We start from the raw sequence: 22686 nt of genomic DNA, 5'->3' as shown, positions 1-22686 counted from the left end.
TTTTCCCTTCCTAATATCAAATTTATAATAGTAATAAGTAGGGATCCTAGAAATGCATTTGCCATGGAAGAAATGCGGAATTTGCAATTTTTACAGAGAATCTTTAGTTTTTACATTTTGTGAAAAAATAAAAAACATACAGTAGAATCCCATGCCACCAGTGCACACACAGGGATATGGGGATGCTTCAGCCCTGTACTGTGGGGCTCCCACTATCAGATTTCATTTTAATAGCAGAAAAACATGGATTTTTATGGTTTTTAGTAGAGAATTTTGGGTTTTTTGACCATGGAAAACTAGGATACCTGGTAATAAGATACCATGCATGGAATATTTCTTTATTTCATTTCTCAGCGGATCAAATCACTTGGCCTTCAGCCTGATACTTTATACTTCCACCGAAGTCATACAACAATAGAAACTAAAACACCTGGAATTACTCTGTTTGCATGAGTAATTAGAAAGTAGGGGAACCCAAGATAGTAATATAGTGTGCACAATTAAATAGAGCCTGCATTGACGAAAAGTCTGCACAAAGTCCCAAAGTTACTTTAGGATTGAGATTTATGGGAAACAAAATTCCGGGATGGAGAAAATCCCCACCTGAGAAGGAGAACACTGCAAAAAAACAAAAGATGTGGAGCCCCTTGCTGTTGTGCCTCCTTCAAAACAGGGTCCAGATTAGCCTTATCGTTAAAGAAAAATGTTTTTGTGATTAATGCACTAGATGGAAACTCAGGATCTGTCTCTGCCACAGATTTTCTGTGTGTCTCTTGGGCAAGCCACATAGGTCCAGATTTCAAAGGTATTTAGATGTCTAAAGAAGTAGACAGGCATCTAGTCGTGTTTTCAAAAGCTCCTAAGCACTTGTCTATTGATTTTAATGGGAGTTAGGTGCTCTTGAAAATCTCATGTGGTTCTTATCTGCTTCTTTCGGTACCTAAAGACCTCTGAAAATGTAGGCTTGAGAGCCAGATTTTCAAAGATGATCAGTGATTTTGGGTGCCCCAATTTGGGGTCTCTAATTTGGGATAACTTAAATGGGACTGATTTTCAGAGGTCAGGTGAGAATTTTCTCTAATATTTAGGCCAATGGTGGTTGCAAGAAGCAGCACAGACCAAGGGATGTGCTGGCTGCCGCTTCCCGCAGCCCCCATTGGCCTGGAATGGCGAACTGCAGCCAGTGGGAGCTGCAATCAGCCGAACCTGCGGACGCTGCAGGTAAACAAACTGTCCCGGCCTGCCAATGGATTTCCCTGACCCGCCACGTGCCAAAGGTTGCTGATCCCTGGACTAGATCATTCACACCTAGCAATCAATGACCAAGAGGAAGGAGGTTAACCCCCCCCACACACACACTCACACACATATAAACTCTTAGCAGGGAAGCGGAGCAGAAAACAGCTTGAGAACAAAGGGCAGAGAGATGATCGGCAATGGGAAATGAATGGACTTCTGGAAGAGGCTGGCTGCTTTCACCTGGGACTGACAAAAGGGTCAGAGAGAGACTGATGCGGTAATGGTGTCCATTACCAGTTGAGAGAGACAGAAGCGGTACTGGAGTCCATTAAAGCTCAGTTGGTGCATGGCTCTGGCTTGGCCGAGATGGACTATGTCTTAACCTTCATTTCTATATGCTAATCTAAGGACTTTCCAATGCTTTGTTCCATTTGACTAATAACCCATACTGTTTTGAAAACACTGCCTGGTGTCACTGCAAATATGCATTAGTCCCTGAAGAGTGTATAAGCCTACGAGGAGGAGCCTATCTCACTTGGACTCACTGGGCAGAGCTCACAGTGTGAAGCAGGAGTGCTTGAGCCCAGAGGCTTGGTCTCTGAGTTCAGGAGGCAGTGTGGCCTACCCTGAAGGAAGATTGGGGCCCCTTGGGGGTCTGGCAGACTGAAGGGGTTCCTGTTTAAAAGCTGGGGCATAGCACTGATTCTGGGGTCTATGACAAAGCCACCAGCAGTTATAACTGAAAATATCACTTAGGCAGTTATTTCTTTACAATGAAAAACATCACAAAGTTTGTTCACGCTTCACATTTTTAAACAGTTTAAATCAGATACAGAGACAGATTCTAGATTCATTGGAGCAGATTCTGCCTGGCCCTTGCATGACCACAGAGTGTAACAGCAGGAAGAAGGACCCTTTCTGCCTTCTGCTGACTGTGTAAGGACAAGGCAGAATTGCAGCCCCTAAGCATTTTCCATGTAGAATCCTGCTCTTGCTAGCTTGTGCATATGGGGAAGGGAGTTATAGCTCCATTCAATCTCTGGCACTTGTGGGGCATTTTGGATCCCAGTTCTGTATCTTGGTAACAGCACTGCAGTCTCGTACATTTAAAATGGGTGCAACAGTTTGTGCTGCCAATGAAAAATCTCAGTGCATCACACTAGAGAGAGCCCTGGGAATCACTCTGCTTTTCTAAGGGAGAGCACCTTTCAGTATTTCCCAGGGGCAGTACAGTGCCATATAACTCCCAATGCATGGCTATGCCCTACAGGCACCATCTAGCCCTTTATAAATGTATACTGTTAATAAACTCATTACCATAAGTGTGGTTGACATCTAGCACAGTCTCCTCAGAAATGGGGAAGTGCATACTCTTTTCAAGTTAAACTTTGGCACAAACTTATGAACTGAAATTTTCATTTATGGCTTGAATGAACATTCATTTTCTTCACACTGACTTGAGAACTCTCAGCTAGGTAAACCAATGATTAAAAAACAAAAAAAATTACCAGCCTTTGTAAACTGACATTGCATTTAACAAACTGCAAGAAGCAAGAGATAGATAATTGTTTAAAAAAGAATCATTTATATCTGACAACTCAATATGGGAGGGTTTAATGTGGTTATTAATGGATTTCACAGGCTGAAAAGCTTACATTGTACTGTGAAACCAGACTGTGTTAACTAAAATGGAATAGGATTTTTTGTAAAATGTGTCCTTTATTAAATTCATATAGAAGGAGGTAGCGACTTCCATGATATTACATTTCCATTCGTTTTTATATATTAAAGGCACATGCACTTGTATTAGAATGCTAGTCAGTAATATAAACTATGTACCTAGCACAATTTAATGTATAAATTATGCAGTATGTATATAAAAATATTATTCAAGTACATTATCTTTATTTTTAAATACATTGTTCAGCAAATGGGAGCACTAACTGAAATGGTATAGACCTACGTCAGACTCATAATCTAACCAATTGTTATAGCAAATGGAGGAGGGGGTGGAAATCAGGTATTACTGCACTGTTAAGGTTCAGAAATCAAGCAATCATGCAGGAAATTCTAAAAGTTAAGTCTGAATGCACAACCTTAATTCTGTCTCCTTGTGCATAGGCTAAAACTGCCTTACACAGTGGAGCCTGCTATATCTTGCCATCTGGAGTTCAATGGGAGTTTTGCATTTTAAGGCTGTTAAGGCCCATAGTGTGAAAATTGCAAATTGCTTCAGTACATTTCAAAAAACTTTCACCCATTTTACAGTGAAGTTTCACTACATTATAATTCAAGAGATTAAATGTCACTGGGTTCCACTGTGCAAATCCTATTGGAAGGTAATTATTTCCCCATACCAAGTAAGTGTAAAGTATCACCTTACACGTGAATACCATCTCCCCTTCTTCCTCTGCCCTGACTGTGGGCAAGTTATAAAGAAATTTTATGACTACCTTGGCAAAGAGAGGTAAAGTGCAATCCTTAGTAGGACTTTTACCAGTCAGGGATTTTCTCTTTCCCTTGTAATCTCTAACAAATGCCGTCCTGCTCTCCACACTCCCTATGCATGTTTGTATCTGCATGAAGAATTAAAACACTTCCTCCCCCCACTTCTTTAATGCATTTCAGCCATAGGTCTTGGCTGTTCCTACAGCAAACTCTGATCCTCCACTACCCCAAATGAGAAAAACCACCTACCCAAGGTTACACAGTAGGTCTGTTGCAAGGCCAGGGTAAGAATTTAGGTATTCTGATTCCCAGTCCATCATCCTAACCACTAGGCCATATTGCCTCCTTATCCATATATTTCAAAAGGGCCACACTTCAACTCCAGGTTCTCTTCATGCATTACTTTTGTGTATATACAAAAGGTTGTGAACCAATTCTCTAATGTGCTTTTCAGCTTGAGTTTTCCGGGTTTGTCCAATTGTCCTGTTCTTTCTTCTCCTTTTCACCATTTTCTCCCCCCACTCCCCAAGAAAGGGTGAAATCATCCACATATTTTCCCTTTCAAAATCTCCATTACAGCCTCACCTCAAGGGCTCTATCCATTCCTGCCCGTGATCTTGTGATATCTAATGCCACCATGCTTTGAAGGTGCGACTTTAAATTTGCAGAGAGGTGGCTTTGGTGTAAGGGATGTATCTTTTGCTGTCCATTTGCACATGCTCAGTAGCAATTTACTAGACTTTCCACAAAGTTTCCATCTTCATTGGGCATTTTCCAGCCCAAGGCTGCAGGGGGGCTGAGCAGGATTTTCCCTGCAATCGCAATTTCTGACTTCTCCATGCCATACCGGGTCTGGGCCTAGGCCCTGAATTGAGAACAGGAAGCCTGTTTTTCTTGTGCTCTCACTGTCCTGACTCAACCTGTTCCATCTTCAGAGCAAAGTTTGAATAGTGTGCAGCGTGGGGCCACAGACTGAACACTGAGGATAAAACAAAACATTGAATAAAACTCACTAAGTGAGCACTGTCATACTGTTCTCTGAATGAGGCACAGTTCTTGGGGGAAAAATAGTGAATAGTGTGAATTGCAAATCTGGATTAGGCAGCTCATTTCATCTCTAGATTTACTATTCTTAGCAGCACATCTGACACATAAACCAACATAAAGTGTTGGGGAAAATCACAGCAACAATGCTTCCCATAATCTACTATAATTCCAGAACAGCTAAAATTAATTTATTTTAAAAATGAACAAAACTGAATTAAAATGAAAAATTGTTTTGGGTAGTTTTATTGTTTTTAGTAGTTAAAAATCTAAAATGAGAAAACATATTCCAAACTGTAGTTAATTCGTAAGAATCATAAGAACATGGCCATTCTCATGTTGGGTCAGCCCAGTATCATAGGCGCTGACTCCGTGGGTGCTCCAGGGTTGGAGCACTCATGGGGAAAAATTAGTGGGTGCTCTGCACCCACTGGCAGCCAAGCTCCCCACTCCTCGCCTCCCTTCTCCCCCCCCAACCCCAGCGCGCCGCATCCCCACTCCTTCCCCTCCCTCCCAGCGCTTCCTGCCACCCCACCGAGGATGGTGGAGGGGCAGGAAGAGGCGGGGCAGGGGTGGCGGGGGAGTCGAGCACCCACCAGGCTGAGGGGAAGTTGGCGCCTATGCCCAGTATCCTGTTTTCCAGCAGGGTCGGTGCCAGATGATTTGGAGGGAATGAACACAACTGGGCAATTTATCACAGCCCATGTCATCCAGTCCCAGATTCTGGCAGTCAGAAGTTTAGGGACACACCATGACCATCTTGGCTAATAGTCATTGATAGACTTGTCCTCCATGAACATATCTATTTCTTTTTCTGAACCCAGTTATACTTTTGGCTTTCACAACATCCTCTGGCAATGAACTCCACAGGTTGACAGTGCATTGTGTAAAGAAGTACTTCCTTATGATTGTTTTAAACCTATGTCATTGAGCGACCCTTGGTTCTTGTGTTATGTGAAGGGGTAAATAACACTTCCCTGTTCACTTTTTGCCACACTATTCATGATTTTATAGACCTCTCTCATATCCTGCCCCCCCCCAGTTGCCTCTCTTTTCTAGGCTGAACGCTCCCAGTCTTTTTAATCTCTCTTAATAGGGAAGCTGTTCCATGCACTCAATCATTTGTGTTGCCCTTCTCTGCACTTTTTCCAATTCTAATATCTCTTTTTTGGAATGGGGTGACCCGAATGACACACAGCATGCAAGATGTGGGTGTCCCATGCATTTATTTAGTGGCATTATCAAACTTTCTCTCTTATTATCTATTCCTTTCCTAATGGCTCCTAACATTCAGTTAGCTTTTTTGACTGCCACTGCACATTGAGCAAATGCTTCCAGAGAACAATCCACAATGAATCCAAGACCTTTTTCTTGAGTGGTAACAGCCCATTTAGACTCTCTCATTTTGTTTGTATATGTGGAATTATGTTTTCCATGTGCATTACTTCGCATTTATCAACACTGAATTTCATCCGTCATTTTCTTCCCCCATGACTCAGTTTTGTGAGATTCATTTATAACTCTTTTCAGTCAGCTTTGGACTTAACTATCTTGAGTAATTTTGTATCATTTGCAAATTTTGCCACCTCACTGTTCACCCCCTTTTTCAGATCATTTAGGAATATGTTGAACAACACTAGTTCCAGTACAGATTCTTGGGGGACCCTGCTATTTACCTCTCTCTACTGTGAAACCTGACCATTTAGTCCTATGCTTTGTTTCCTATCTTTTAACCAGTTACTGATCCGTGAGAGGACCTTCCTTCTTATCCCATGACTGCCTAATTTGTTTAAAAGCCTTTGGTGAGGGACCTTGCAAAGGCTTTCTGAAAGTCCAAGTACACTATATCCACTGGATCCTCCATGTCCAAGTTTGCTGATGACCATAAAGAATTCTAATAGACTGGTGAGACATGATTTCCCTTTAAAAAAGCTGTGTTGACTCTTCCCCAAGATATCACATTCATATGTGTGTGTGTGACAATTCTGGTCTTTACTATAATTTCATCTAATTTACCTGGTACTGAAGTTAAATGGTTTATCATTGCTAGGATCACATTTGAAGTCTTTTTTTTTTTTTTTAAGTCATCACATTAGGTAATTTCTAGTCATCTGGTACAGAAGCTGATTTAAGCAACAGGTCACATATCACAGTTAGCAGTTCTGCAGTTTCATATTTGAGCTCCTTCAGAACTCTTGGGTGAACACCATCTGGTCCTAGTGACTTACTGCTGTTTAATTCATTATTTTGTTCCAAAGCCTCCTCTACAGACACTTCAATCTGTGAGAGTTCCTCAAATTTGTCACCTGAAAGGAATGGCTGAGATGTGGGAATCTTCCTCACATCCTCTGCAGTGAAGATCGATGCAAAGAATTAATTTAGCTTCTCCACAATGGCCTTTTCTTCCTTGAATGCTCCTTTAGCACCTTGATTGTCCAGTGGCCCCTCAAATTGTTAGGCAGGCTTCCTACTTCCGATGTACTTAAAAAAATTGTTGCTGTTAGTTTTTGTGCCTTCTGCTAGTTGCTCTTCAAATTTCTTTTTTGCCTGCCTAATTATACTTTTACACTTGACATGCCAGAGTTTATGTTCCTTTCTGTTTTCCTCAGCAAGATTTGACTTTCAATTTTTAAAAGATGTATTTTTGTCTCTAGCTGCCTCTTTTACTTTACTTAGCCACGGTATTTCTTTTTTTGGTCCTATGCTGATGTTTTTTAATTTGGGGTATAACATATAGTTTGAGCCTCCATGATGGTGTTTTTTTAAAAGTTTCCTTGTAACTTGCAGGCATTTAACTCGCTACTGTTCCTTTTAATTTTCATTTAAATATCTTCCACATTTTTGTAGTTACCCTTTTTGAAGTTAAATGCTACTGTGGAGGGTTTCTTTAGTATTTCCCCCCTCTCCCCCAAGGATGTTATATTTAATTACATTATGGTCACTATTACCAGGCAGTTCGACTATATCCACCTCTTGGACAAGATCCTGTGTGCCACTTAATACTAAATCAAAAATTGCCTCCCCCCTTGTGGGTTCCAGGACTAGCTGCTCCTAGAAGAAATCATTAATGCTGTCTAGAAATTTTATCTCTGCATCCCATCCCAGTCAATGGGGGATAATTGAAATCCCTCATTATTTTTGCTTTTTCTGTTTTTGTAGCCTCTCTAATCTCCCTGAGCATTTCACAGTTACCATCACCATCCTGATCAAGTGGTTGGTAGTATATTCCTACTGCTATACTCTTATTATTCAAGAATGAAATTTCTAACCATAGGGATTCTACAGTATTGTTTGATTCATTTAATGTTTTTACTTTATTGGACTCTATGTTTTCTTTCACATATAGTGCCACTCCACGACCAGAAGAACCTACTCTGTCATCCTATATATTTTGTACCCTGGTGTTACCATGGCCCATTGATTATCACCATTCCACCAGACACTCAAATTCACCCATCTTAATATTTAGACTTCTTGCAGTTCCGTGCAACCACTTATAAAATTCATCAATATTTAGTTGGCTGCCTTCATGTGACTATTCATCTTTCATTTGACTGTTCGTCTTCAGCTTCTACCTGTACTTTACCAACTTCTATCCTCTCCTTTTTACTAGGATATATGGCATCCCTGTAATAAATCCTCCCCTGAGGGATGTCTCTGTCCAAACCATGTGCTCCTTTCCACCTATCGGCCTTCCCTAACCCTTACTTTAAAACTCCTCTACAAACCTTTTAGTTTTACATGCCAGCAATCTGGTTCCCTTCTGGTTTAGGTGGAGCCCACCCTTCCTGTACAGGCTCCTCCTTTTCTAAAAAGTTCCCCAGTTCCTAGGCCTTGGCTACACTTGCAAGTTACAGCACAATAAAGGAGCCCCAGGTGCACTAGCTCACTACCTGTCCACACTGGCAAGGCACGTAAAGCGCTCTGACTCTGCGGCTAAAGTGCTCCTGGTACTCCACCTCGGCGAGTGGAATAACGTTTGCTGCGTCCCTGCTGGAGCGCCGCAATGCTAGTGTGGACGCCCTGGTCCTATAGTGCACTCTGATCAGCCGCCAGAAGTGACCCACAATGCCTGTGCTAGCCACTCTGGTCATCACTCTGAACTCTACTGCCCTGCCCTCAGGTGACGAACCATCAGACCCGCCCTTTAAATTCTCTGGGAATTTTAAAATATCCCTTCCTGTCTGCTCATGCCATCAGCGAATCTTTCCAGGTGATCATGCCTCCATGTGCCAGGCGAGCCCCAGTATGGAGCAATGGCGAGGTGCTGGACCTCATCAGTGTTTGGGGGGAGGAAGCTGTCCAGTCCCAGCTGCGCTCCAGCTGTAAGAACGAGGATACCTTTGGGCAGATATCAAGGGATATGATGGAAAAGGGCCATGACCGGGACGCACTGCAGTGCAGGGTTAAAGTGAAGGAGCTGTGGAATGCCTACCACAAAGCCCGTGAGGCAAACAGCCGCTCTGGTGCTGCCCCCGCGACCTGCCATTTCTACAAAGAGCTGGATGCAATACCTGGGGCGACCCCACCTCCACTCCGGGGACCACCATGGACACTTCAGAGCCCAGTGCAACAAGGCAGGAGGAGGAGCAAAGTGGGGGGGAGGGTGCTGAGGTGGAGGAAGACTCCAGCATCCCTAGATGCATGCAGCCAGGAGCTGTTCTCAAGCCAGGAGGAAGGTAGCCAGTCACAGCGGCCGGTGCTTGGGGAAGGACAAACACCAGAGGAGGTGCCCAGTAAGCGGTTTTCATTTTGGGAAGGAAGTTATTAGTGCGGGCTCTTGGGGCGAGGAGGGTTATGGCTGCATGCATGCCTAGATGCGGAATAGGGCATTGATGTACTCTCTCACATCGCGGTAATCGGCCTCAGTGATCTCTTCAAAGGTCTCATCCTGAACTTGGGCAATGTGCTTGTGCAGATTTCTCGGGAGAGCCACTGTGGTCCTTGTCCCAGGCAGGCTAACTTGCCCATGCCACTGTGCCGTGAGGGGTGTAGGACCATTGCTGCACACAGACAAACTGCATATGGGCCAGGGCGGAAGCCCCATTGCAGTAGAAGACCCTCCCTTGCATCCCAGGTCATCCTCAGCAGCGAGATATCTTCCAGGATGAACTCCTGTGGACAATGTGGGAACAGTATTCAGTATAGGGGCCCCTTGCCGCTGTTCACTCTCCCCAAGGCACAGAAACCAAGAGGACAGTACAGCCGTGAAACAGTCAGTCACGCTTCACCCTGTGCTTACTCACCATTTTGGGGCTCCCATGGGTTATGTGCACTCGCTTTGGGACGGGCAAATTATGCTATTGTGTAGACTGCGTTTGCCCTTAAGTATGGGGGAATCATTGCTCTCTCTGGTGTGAACAATGCTGCCTCTGTTAAGTGTTGCATTTTGCCTTTACAGATGCAACCTTGAGATCTCAGCCGTCCGTGTTATCACCAGCCAAAAGACTCCAAAGAATTAGGAAGAGGCCATGTGGAAGCAAGGAAGACGCTGCATGAAGTAATGCAGCATTCAAGTAATAAAAATCAAAAAGTGCAGGAGTGGCGGGAGAGCGAAAGGAGGGTCTGCCAGCAGAATGCGGATGGCCGGCACGAAAGCACGGAGCGGCTGATAAGCATCATGGAGCACCAAGCAGACTCGATATGGGCACTCGTTACAATGCAGGTGGAGCACTATTGCACCTGCCCCACCCCAACAGTCCTTTTCCCAAAACTCTTTCCCTTGTGCCCCCATGTCACCTCCAACACACTTTCCCCAACATCCGGTTTCTTACCGCCACCAGCTGCCTCCAACACCTGTAGCTTCACCACCCAGCCCTGAAAACTATGACCCTTACTCACTGCACTCAACCGCCATCACCATGCAGTATAGCCATCCTGAAGTGCAGCACTCATTGCACAGCACTCCAGACAGGAAATACACAAATCTGTGATTGTACCATTCCCCACCCCCTTGCCCTTTCTGTTTCCCAAGCAGTTGTGTCTCTTTTCAATAAATGCATTTTCTTTTCAATAAATGGATTTTTTGGCTTTGAAAACATTCTTTATTATTGCATAAAGTAAAAGATACCTTAGCCCAGGAAAGCAACAGCCACTGCAAGTCAGCGTAGCAAACACAGATTCCTACTAACATTGGAACCACTACACTTCACTCCCGTGCAAGACACCAGACATTACTGGTGGCTTTCAGCCTCAAATTGCTCCCTCAAGGCATCCCTATTCCTTGCAGCCCCGTGTTGGGGCCCTCTAATAGCCCTGCTCTCTGACTGTTCAAATTCAGCCTCCAGGTGTTGAACCTTTCAGTTCCATGCCTGAGTTGAATCTTTCACCCTTCCCTTCACAAATGCTATGGAAGGTACAGCATGCGTATATAACCGCAGGGATGCTGTCATCGGCCAGGTCCAGCTTCCCATATAGAGAGCGCCAGCGGCCCTTTAAACATCGAAAAGCACACTCCACAATCATTCTGCACCAGCTCAGCCTGTTGTTGAACCGCTCCTTGCTGCTGTCAAGGCTCCCTGTGTCGGGTTTCATGAGCCATGGCATTAAAGGATAAGCGGGGTCTCCAAGGATCACAGTGGGCATTTCGACTTCCCCTATGGTGATCTTCTGGTCTGGGAAAAAAGTCCAGGCTTGCACATTCCTGAACAGGCCAGTGTTCCGAAAGATGCGTGCGTCATGCACCTTTCCAGCCCCGCCTGTGTTAATGTCAACGAAATGCCCACGGTGATCCACAAGCACCTGAAGAACCATTGAGAAATACCCCTTCCGATTAACGTACTCGGAGGCTAGGTGGGCTGATGCCAGAATTGGAATATGCGTGCCATCTATCGCTCCTCTGCAGTCAGTGAAACCCATTTGTGCAAAGCCAGCCACAAATGTCATGCACCTTACCCAGAGTCATGGTTCTTCTGAGCAGGATGCGATTAATGGCCCTGCAAACTTGCATCAACACAATTCCAATGGTCGACTTCCCCACTCCAAACTGGTTAGCATCTGATCGGTCTGGAGTTGCCAACTTCCAGACTGCAATAGCCACCCGCTTCTCCACAATCAGGGCAGCTCTCAATCTCATGTCCTTGTGTCGCAGGGTGGGGGCGAAAGCCTCACAAAGTGGCTTTTCTCATCCAAAAGTTCTGCAGCCACTGCTCGTCATCCCAGACGTGCATGACCATGTGATCCCACCACTCAGTGCTTGTTTCCCGAGCCCAAAAGCAGCATTCCACGGTGGTGAGCATGTCCGTGAATGCCCCAAGCAAACTCGTATCATATGCGTTACTCAAGTCCTCACTGTCACTTTGGATCATAAGGAATAACTCAACTGCCAAACGTGACGTGCTGGCGAGACTCATCAGCATACTCCTCGGCCGTTTGGGCTCCATTTCCGCAAACCAAAAGGGAAGACAGAGTGTGCAGTACAAAAACCGTTGAAATATGGCGCCAAATGTGGACGGAAGCAAAGGGAATGGTGGGATGCGAACTGACGCATCACGGGGTGTTGGGACAGGACCCAGAATGCCCCGCACTCCCCACCCCCTTCCACAAGCCACAGCGCCAGAATGGGAAGAGGTGCTCTGTGGGATGGCTGCCCGTAATGCACTGCTCCCAATGCCACTGCAAGTGCCGCAAATGTGGCCACACCAGTGCGCTTGCAGCTGTCAGTGTGGACAGACTGCAGCGCTTTCCTTACTGCGCTGTACAAAGGCAGATTTAACTCACAGCGCTCTACACCTGCAAGTGTAGCCATGCCCTAAATCGCTCCTCTGAACATCATCATATTAGCCACACATTGAGACCCTGCAGTTCCGCCTAACTGACCCTGCATGTGGAACTGGAAGCATCTGAGAGAATGTTACCATAAAGGCCCTGGACTTTAATCTCTTACCTAGCAGACTAAATTTGGCTTCCAGGACCTCTATCCTATCTTTCCCTACCGCAACCACTGGCTCCTCTCCAGCACTGCACATAAATAAAATACCCAGCTAGCTTTTTAAAAATGGAACCCAAACATTCTAACAAAGAGTTTACACTCTATTGTATTACAAAAGAAAACAACATATGTACAATTCATTTTCTTGAATTTGAAAGCTGGTAGACTTTCTTAAGGCACCTTAAGAACAACAATATACTTCAACAACAAAATCTATACAAGTGTGGGATGGGGAAATTAAAGCCAGGCCATTCAGTTTTCAGAGTTTATAAATTCTGTTGGCTTTACCAAGCCATGCTTGTAAGTCTCTTGTTCTGGAGTTAATTAGCTTGATACCGCCTAAAACCGGCTGTTTTCCTTATGTAAGGCCTCTTGAATGCTGTGTTGTCCTTAACTGAATCTCTAGAAGCTGAATAAACTGTTTATACCACACTAAGTTCTTAGTGTGATTTAAAAAGTTAAAGCTACTATAAGCCCTTAGAGCAGTTTAAGGGGCCCTATGGTTCAAGTCTTAACGAAATCTACAAAATAAGTCAAATTTAACAATTCTCATTTCAACAACTTCTGAGTTCTCTGAATACCATATTCCTTAGTGGAAAGTATAGAAGATTTTCTTTCTCCCCATGCATGCATCATTCAAAGATGACTATTTTGCTCAAATTTATTTTTGGACTGAGACCAGTAATTTGTTTGGGAAAGTTATGGAAAAATGGGGATAGAATGGAAGATGGATCTCAACTTTAAACTAGAACTGCAGCTCTAATAACCCCTAATATAAACTGAAGTATATAATAGATTGGATTCATAATTGGGAGTCCCAGTACACCTACACAGCAATACACCTTCTGGGATGATTAGCAGTCCTATTTAATTACCCACCCTCAATTTCATGACCACCTCTTCAGCAACAAAATAACTGATTCCAAAAATCTGTGAAAAGTAAGGAGACACTTGAAAGGATTCAATTGTTAGTAAATAACCTAAGCTTCAACTTCACCATTGTGTAGTGCACGTATCTGGAGACCCATACTTAACAGGAGGTGAAGATACCTTGATTAAAAAGTTTTTAAAACTGTGCTTTTTTAACACTTCATTAACAGTAATATAATGCCAAGCAGCTATTAGAGCAGACTTCAGCTAGAAATATTTATATATTTTAGCTTGAAATATTTTAGCACATAACTGAATTATTCTAATATTGTTTTGTTAGTAGCTCACCAACTGACAATAAATATATTTGCCAGGTAATAAAGCCAGTGAATTTTAAGAGCTGATTGTACTATCCTCACACATTCCAATAAATTTCCATTGGAGCTTGTCTGAATGAATGCTGTAGGCAGGAGTGCATTATTAAGGTACATTTGAACATATTATTAAAGTAAAAATAACAATGTGGATTAATTTTAATTACCTAAAATATTAAGCAAAGTACAGGTATCTGTAGCCTTCCTGAAGTTGTAAAATTTTATTCTCACTCAAGTAGTTTTATTTACTAGCAATATATGGTCCAGGAAATAAAGGCTTTTCCAGAGTTCATATCTAGAGCAGTTACTTAAAACTGACCACTTTTTTTTTTCACCAGCAGAAATTAAACCACTAATTCTGCACACATTTGTGATCAGTAAGTGCCTACAAAATTGAGGCCCAAGGCCTCACACAAAGACTACTCAAATTCTGTAAGCCTAAATAATATTTAGAAAACATATACTGCTTATCTTCAAAGCACTTTACAAATGTTAGCAATCCTCAGCTCTGTCAAGTAGTTAAGTGAATATCATTATATCTGTTTTACAAGCTGGATAACTGAGACAGAAGGTGAAATCCTGGCCCTGTCAATATCACAACTCCCATTGACTTCAATAGAGCCAGAATTTCATCCAGATAGTTGAAGTGACTTGTCCAAGAACTCAGAAAGAGTCTGTGTCAGTACCGGATTGAGAAATCTGAAGTCCCCGGATCCACATCCTGTGCTGGGGCATTAAATCCTGCCTATCACTTCAAACAAGCCGCACGATTTTATATTTTACTCAGTCTTTTTAGACTTCAATTTGATTTCAGATTAAGAATGAAAGCAATCCTTAAGACAAATGGTTTCATCAAGACAAATAAAAAAAAAATTAACAGAGAGTAATGCTCAGTTCTCATTTTGATGGGTAACCTCAGGAGGTGACGTAAGTATCAGAATAGCAATCCAGTTTCCCTGTGAACACTTAAAGTCAGAGAAGCCACTATCAAATCTATCTAATAGCAACTACCCGCAAATAACTTGCCTCTAGGAAAATGTTCTATTAAATCTCCTTTCCCAATTGCTTCATGCTGTAACAACAATCAGAAGATATCCTTAAAGAGGGTCAAAGCCTCCATGGGGTAAGGAGAAGAGAGTCAGGGCAGAACATGGTCCAGACAGTATTTAAGTATAGAAATAATCCACTTTTTTATTTAGGTTCTGCTGTTCTGTTCAGAATAATTCATTGGAAACCGTGAAAAATTAATTTTAAACTCAATAATATTAATCAGAAATATATTATTTGTTAGACTTCTTACTAATACATCAATAAATAACAGTCAAATAAATTGCACTTCACTTTTGCTCCAAGCCTAAAAAGGTACTTAAAGGTTGAGAAAGAAGTATATTTTAGTACATTCTGTGGGTTTCATATTCATATAGCTCTACCTGTATTTACTGTCACTATACTCTACAGTGCAGCGTTCCACGTAACTTGCATTCCAAGAAATATAAATATTTCATGATTTTAAAAACAACTAGGTAATGGGGAGGAGGGGGAGAATGAAGGGAGAGACAGACATTAATATAATTTTGACCTGTGCAGCAGAAGGTCTAACCTGAGCTCTTGACACTCCCTTCATTTATCACAGTGAGTTTTTATTCCGCACTACTCTCTAGCTGCAATTGTTACCTTGGTAACTGCACACAACATACACATTCTATATCACAAACACAGAGTGTATAACATTAAATGTTGTCCGGTTTCACATTTAACTGTCAGGATCTAGATTCTTTTTATTTAAATGCATTTATCTTTTTTTATTTGATTACAGTATCTTTTTTAAAATGAGGTATATAGTTACAAAAATGGGGAGGGGAATACGAAAAGTGCAATAGGTGGGAGGTTCCATATTTTGTGTTTTAAAATATGCAAGACAAATATTTTACGTTAGTGAGTTTTATCTGCCGTATGAACAGATTAGTCACCGTACAGAAACACAAAAGGGACATACGTCATACCCATGTATTTTCCCATTTTAATTTGCATTCCTGCTATACTGCAAATTAGTCTTCATCTCAGCAAACTGAATAGTGTGCCTTTTTATTATTACTTTATCTTGTAATGAATTACATATATTATCCTCAGATTAATTCTATGCAAAAACTGTGAAACTTGGTTTCAAGCACAATGTAGTTTTTAGTAAATAAGACACTAGGGGAAAAAAAAACTTTTACACAGTGCATGAGAAGTACCATTGATGTGCAGCTCACATTAATATCCCCACATGTTGCCTGTCTAAAATACACATTTTGTAAGCATTCATGTAAATAAATGTACACACACACTTAAATGTTTCCAGAATCAGGACCCATTTGTGTTACTGGTAATGACTTAAGATTCCTTCAGTACTTGTACTGTTGCATGTACTGCTTTTTTTTAAATTTCAGTGACACAGAACTGCTAGTACTGATATTTCTTTCTATTGAATAAGCTGAGTATCTTCCAAGATTTCTACAACTCAAATACTAAAGAGCTCTTCTGTCTTACCTGGTAGAAATTAAACTGTCAGTGCTAAAGTCAATATTTATTACAAATATGATGGCATACTACTGCTAGTTATGATTACTATAGTGTATACAAAGTCATCAAAAAAAAACAAACTGCAATAAATCTAAAATCTTATTAAGTTGTAAAATATCAACAATAGCTATATTTTCAGATTGCTAAAAATAAAGAAATTGTATGTAGAAAAGACAATACAAAAAGGTGCATTTCAGTAAATTTTAAAACTACTACGCAGAATTACACAGCATCACTTTATTGTGTTAGGGCTTCAGATATACTAATACATCACTTTAAACAAAACTTAAAACACTGTGGTGAAAGCCATTCTGAGCTATTCATTCTGTCCTGCAGTTTTAGCATCAATCATTGTGCCAGCACTGAGCTTTTTTTAATAGATTTCTAAAGATTTTTGAAGAAGAATGGCAGATATTTAGCAAAATCTATCAAGCCATAATTCCCTCCTATTAATCATGGCATTAAGACTAAAGGGAAAGACAAATTAATTTTTAACAGATATACTTGCATTTCGTTTCTAAACAGTAATATTTCACTATTATATCTATCATATACTTGACAAGCGTTTAATCTATTTTTTTTATGTAAGCCTTATGTCTTGCAGCAAATGTTATAGTTTTATGCATACGGGCCAGAGTCATTAAAGAGCTGATTATATTGTCCCTTGATTGTTATGATCCAGTCATTCAATATAAAGGTAAGACAAAAAGTTACAAACTGTCATTGGCTGTCATTGGTCTAGTCCACTAGATGAGCATTCTGGTCCAAGTCCTCCTGATACCACTCTAGCAGGCCCAAACTTTAACTCAATCAATGTGTGTCTGTTGCTTTGGAAGCAGAGGAGAAAGGCAGTTCAAAATAGAACACAGAGGGGTCACAGAAACTCCATGACATGTCTTAGCAGGAGCATGAAAGGAGATGTGCAGACAGGTTGAGGGAGTAGGCCAATGGCCTTTGCAGATAGATCCTTTGACCATAAACAGTGCAAAGGGGACATGAAGCCTATGAGCTGTACTAAAGGCAAAGCCTGCCCATGCAGATACACAATCAGATGCTCTCAGGGAGGGGGAATAAAGATTCTATCCTTTGACCTGTGCGTTGGCCTTTTTCCCAGGCTTTGTGGAGGGGACCAAAATTTCACCCTCTATTTATAAATATGGTCCATTAAATGGGTCATCATATATAAAAGATCACGACTGATTCTGTAATCATGGGGGGGGGGGGACGAGGAGTACTTGTGGCACCTTAGAGACTAACACAGCTACCACTCTGAAACCTGTAATCATGGGGTTAATTATAAAATATACAGGGTGTAAACATTATATAAGCACACATTTTATTCATATAGAGTGACACCCTCTCTTCTTTTTGCAGAGCCCAGGTATGCAGGTCTTGTACAAATGATCAGAAGAGATGGAATCCTTCATATCACCTGAGACCATGAATTTGACACAGCATCTCCATGGCCACTACAGCAGCTCATAAGTTAGAGTAGCATCTGCCACCCTTTTCCTTCCTCTCAAGGGAAAATTTGGATAGTGGATCCATGCAATCAGAAATCCACTAGCTGTGTCCCTCCCCTGGGTCCCTTTCAGAGAGGGAGGCTCTCTGAAACTAAACACCTCTCCCCACCACAAAGTGGAAGTGCACTACTTTTGCTGCCTTTTTGGGTTCTCTCTGCCCCATGTGGAAGAGTTAGGGAGTGGCATAAGGAAATGGGTTTTGGCCCAAAATAAGTTCATATATTTGCAATGTAAAGCCATTCCAATACATAAATACAATAAATAAATAAATGTACATACATATATATAGGACACTGAACTTAAAACATATTTAAATAAAAAAAGTCTTAATCTAGCTTCTAACAGCACCTTAAATAATTTAAAAAATGAAATTCTGTTAAATCCAGTTTCCTCTCTCTATTAAAAATCTTAGAGTGTGGTGGTGTAATGAGTCAAATCACACTCCAGGACTTTCACTGTGCTATAGCAGTGTCCACATGTGATGTTACCGGGTGGCAAGCTGGTTTGTTGCGCAGTAACCTGCTGTGTAGACAAGCTCAAATTTTAAATTGCGTTCTTGATTACAACTAGTTCTCTATATGTTCTTATGAAATAATTTATTGTGAAAAGCTATTTTCAATAGCTAAATTACTGAATGTGCTTCAAGGTAAGTACTAGTTATTTTAATCCATTATATTTTTACTTTAGCAATATAGCATATTCCAACATGTTTGATTTAATGAAATCACCAATAAGAAATTTAATCATTAGAAATTTCTTTGGTTCATATGTAAAAATACCAGCCATCTGTATGTCTTACGTACCTCAGTAGCAAACTGCTGCAATCCACCAATATTAATTGGTCCCTCCTCTGTAGCATATAAATTGCATCCTCCTACACAAAGATCTGAGGTTGGACATACCATTCCGCATGTCAGGCCCAGTGGGTTGTCAGAAAGAATCATTTTGGCAGCCCCGTAATAGTTCTGCATGAAGAAAACAAAATCAACAATAATGCCATATAACAGGGAAGAGGAGATTCAAGTAAGAGGAAATCCAAAATTTTGTTCCTTTTATGTGGCTAGTAAAATAACACTGCACCTTTGATAAAATTTAAAGACACAAATTTGTCACATATGTGTATTACCAATCATGGTTGAAAAGGCATTGAGGACAAATTCAGAATATATCTTACTGTATGGCAGGCTAAGAATATTTCAATTATTTCTTTTTTTATTATCAAAATATTCTAATTTGTTTTATGTTGATTTGCAGTTATTTTTCTAGGGTTGTGTAGTGGATTTACAGTTTTATTTTAAACATAACATATTGTGCGTATTACACTCCAGTAAGTGCTCTCTCCATTCCTAAGTCAATTATGCAGCTGGTGAACAGACACTATGTAACTCCTCTCTCCATTCACTCACTTCCTAATAAATAACAACAACAACAACAACTATCAAGAAGAGCCCAGGAAACATTTGTGTGCCGGAGGTTTCCCTAAAGACCACCACTGATCATGGGAAGATGAAAGTCACGCCTATGCAGGGGACCAGCACCAGGCTCATGCACTAATTAAGAGGCCTGGAGGGCTTGTGCTGGCAAATGCAGATGAGAGTGAGCACCATTCCAACCCTCTCCAAACTATGAACAACTGCAAGAAGAAAGGTCTTGTTTTCCATTCTCTCCAGCCACCTCTTCTACATCTCATTCTCCAGTAACTTTTTAATGAAAATTGTTTTCAGAGCTGGTCTAACACTACACTGGTCTGTGCCAGGGAGTCATTCTCCCAACCAGGACGATAACTGGCTCAGAAGAATCAGAAGCTGTAGAGCCAGTGGGAGGTGTAGAGCTCATTGACAGGTGCCATTCACAGTGAAGAGCTGGAGAGTTTTATTTTCAACCTTCACATTTAGCAGGATAATATGTGTGCAATGTGCACCTTCAAAGGGAACAATATCCCACAGTATGAGACTCAAGTAGTGAATATGCAGAGCATTTTCAAGATTTGATTATGTAACAAAATGTGGGTTACAAAAAAAAAAGCCATATATGATTGGAAAAGTTCTAATTAACCAAGATGCACATTAAAGGACTGGGCATAATGTTCAGAGGCTCAACCAGATGATGCAGTCAGGGACAGTGAATTCCAGGAGGGCTCCAATGTTTACGAAACAAGTTTGTAGAAGTAGTTGAGCCTTTCTTCTACATATTGCAGAGCCTACTCCACGGGCCATTCCATGATTACACAGATCACAAAGCCATGCATACATTTTCAATGGGGTTTCCTCCTAAATTACTACACCAGTTGGAAGCTCTAGTCTTGGACAAATAGGAAAAAATTGGTTAATTAAGCGAGTCATTTGTGAAGGGACTTCCTTCAAATGTTTTGTCTGTGGTGACAGATAAAAGTGAGATAGTGGGCCTGATTCCCATTTATGTTGTCCACTTTTCACTGCTCTGGCAATGTAAAGGGGCCTAGAAGTGGCTTTTAATTAACCTGATTAAAAATGTAATTTACACCCACTTTATGGCTCCTTTATTCTGCCAGAGTAGTGTAACAGATCTTCAATGTAAATGAGAATCCAGCACATTAGGTTCAATATTTAATATTGGCTAGAGGAATTGTTTCCTTGTTTCTCTGAAAAAGGACCACCCAGAGCTAAATTGTTGGGCATTTGTCTTCAGAATTCAAACAAGCTATTTTTCATTACTTTCAAATTTTGGTTTTGCTTCACATTCTGCTGGGTTTCTTCATATTTTGTGTCGGGGAGGGGAAGGAGGGCTGTTGTGCCCAGGATGGTTATCTTTGTTGATTTCAACTTTGGTACAAGAGAAAGAATTACAATAACCAAATGTAACTTCATCTAAGAAAGATAATTAAGGATTCATATATCTTTGAAGCTTCATAATTAAAATTGGTGCATACAGATAATTAAAATCCTTAGTTTATCATTTTAGCTAACTATTCCTCTTTAAGAATCATTTTTAATCATAGGTCAGTACAATGTTCACAATATTTTCTTTTAAGACAGAATACATATATATATATATACATATATATATATAAAATAGTTAAAATAGTTAAAACATTTTCACCTTGCTTCAGTGGCACCCTCCTTAGAAATCTCCATTATTTAATTTCAATCATGTTGATTGTTTGCTGTGTTATTGAATTATGATCTTGATTAAATTTAAGCTGAGGAACATTACTTATTGATTTGATATCCAGCCATTACATATCTTTATATATATAGACTTTTACAATACGAGTACTGTGAGATATGCCCCACATATCACAATGCCAAGTAGTATAAAATGTTTTGTGGTGTTAACATTTTTAAGTGAATGTAGTGATCAATAAAAAGGCACCAAACTGACAAAACTAGAGCTTATAGAGTGCTATTTATTCAGAGAACAAGCATACCAAAAGCAGCAGCACTGCAAGCTATCCACACAGATTCAATACTACGCCTCAACCTGGTGCTAAAGGGATCACCTCTAGAAGTGAAAGGGGAATTTAGGTTCAATGCTCACTCAGCCTCTCTGCTTAGGCTGCCAAAAAGAAAGCCAATTAGTGTCAATTCTACTGGTGGCAATTCTGTAATGTGGACATATGTCTACTCAGAAACAACACAGTATCAACATCATGGGCAGTGCAACCTAGTGGATAGAGCACTGGACTGGGGCACAATAGACCTGTATTCTATTCCCAGCCCTGCAACTAGCCTGCTGGGTGACCTTGGGCAAACCACTTCACTTCTGTATGCCTCAGGTCTCCTCATGTTTGAAACAGGGATAATAAGGGCCTCCACTATAATGAGAGCTAGCTATTCATTGATTAGTATAAGTCATTTTACAGGGTCTACTTAACAGGTATCAGATGGTAACTTTCAAGATGAAATCCTTGTCACCTTCCCAAATGAGCTGCCCAAGTAACTTCAAGCTTAGGATTTGCCTTCAGTCTGTTCTGAGCTGTACTTGATTTGAACTGGTAATCTTAGTGAAAAGCTCTCATGTTCTATGACCCCAGTTTTGTAGTACAATAAAATATTTAGATGTTTTCTGTATTGTATTTAAGTATAATATGGAACAGTATTTCTTTTAAAAATATTTTTCTAAAATAATGACTATGTTTCAGATAAGCTACCATAGTTTTTAATCAGTCACTGAACCAAATACTCAATTTCTGATCCTGTCCAAATTCACCTATCATGAGCGGCTAACTAGCCCATTTGGGAGAATTTTATTGTGATGTTATACAGATCCTGCTGCTATAAGCTATGTTTTCAGGAGACCTATGATGTTTCTCATAATTGTGCATAACTGTCACTTGCTGAAACAGCAACTTTATTCCAGAAAGGAAATTTTAGGACAACACAAGGTAGGTTGTCCTAAGGAAGCATATAGTATTAGTAAAACACATTTTAGAAATATGAAGAATTTAGAATTATAGATCGGAGGTAGGTGATTTGGATTTTTCCACACACCTTTGCTTAGTTGACTTACTAGTTATATTAGTGCTTGCTTGCTGAAGACCAACTATGCTACTTTATAGGCATTCAAGTTACTAATTATCAACTACAAACACTGCAGAAAAGAGAGGAAAATCCTTAGTACAACAGCTAAAATACTTTGCAACTCTGTGATGGTTTGTTTCTGTGTATTTATCCCTTCTTTACTATACTGATTTCTCATGTAACACATGCCAGAC

At 40.8% G+C, this 22686-nt stretch overlaps 1 protein-coding gene across 8 annotated transcripts in view; it reads right to left on the bottom strand.

Annotated features, from left to right (window-relative positions):
* DPYD (dihydropyrimidine dehydrogenase) overlaps window positions 1-22686 on the bottom strand; it is a 558093-nt gene that overhangs the window by 338000 nt on the left and 197407 nt on the right. For all 8 annotated transcript variants that reach the window (XM_043553083.1, XM_037907332.2, XM_043553087.1 and 5 more), the window contains one exon: window positions 18797-18958. In XM_043553083.1, the coding sequence (XP_043409018.1) occupies window positions 18797-18958 (162 nt within the window). The remainder of the gene's footprint in view (window positions 1-18796; window positions 18959-22686) is intronic.

Source organism: Chelonia mydas, chromosome 8 (genome assembly GCF_015237465.2).
Source record: "Chelonia mydas isolate rCheMyd1 chromosome 8, rCheMyd1.pri.v2, whole genome shotgun sequence".
Lineage (NCBI taxonomy): Eukaryota > Metazoa > Chordata > Testudines > Cheloniidae > Chelonia > Chelonia mydas.
The sequence above is the reverse complement of the archived record's forward strand: the minus strand, read 5'-3'. Positions and strand labels throughout refer to the sequence as shown.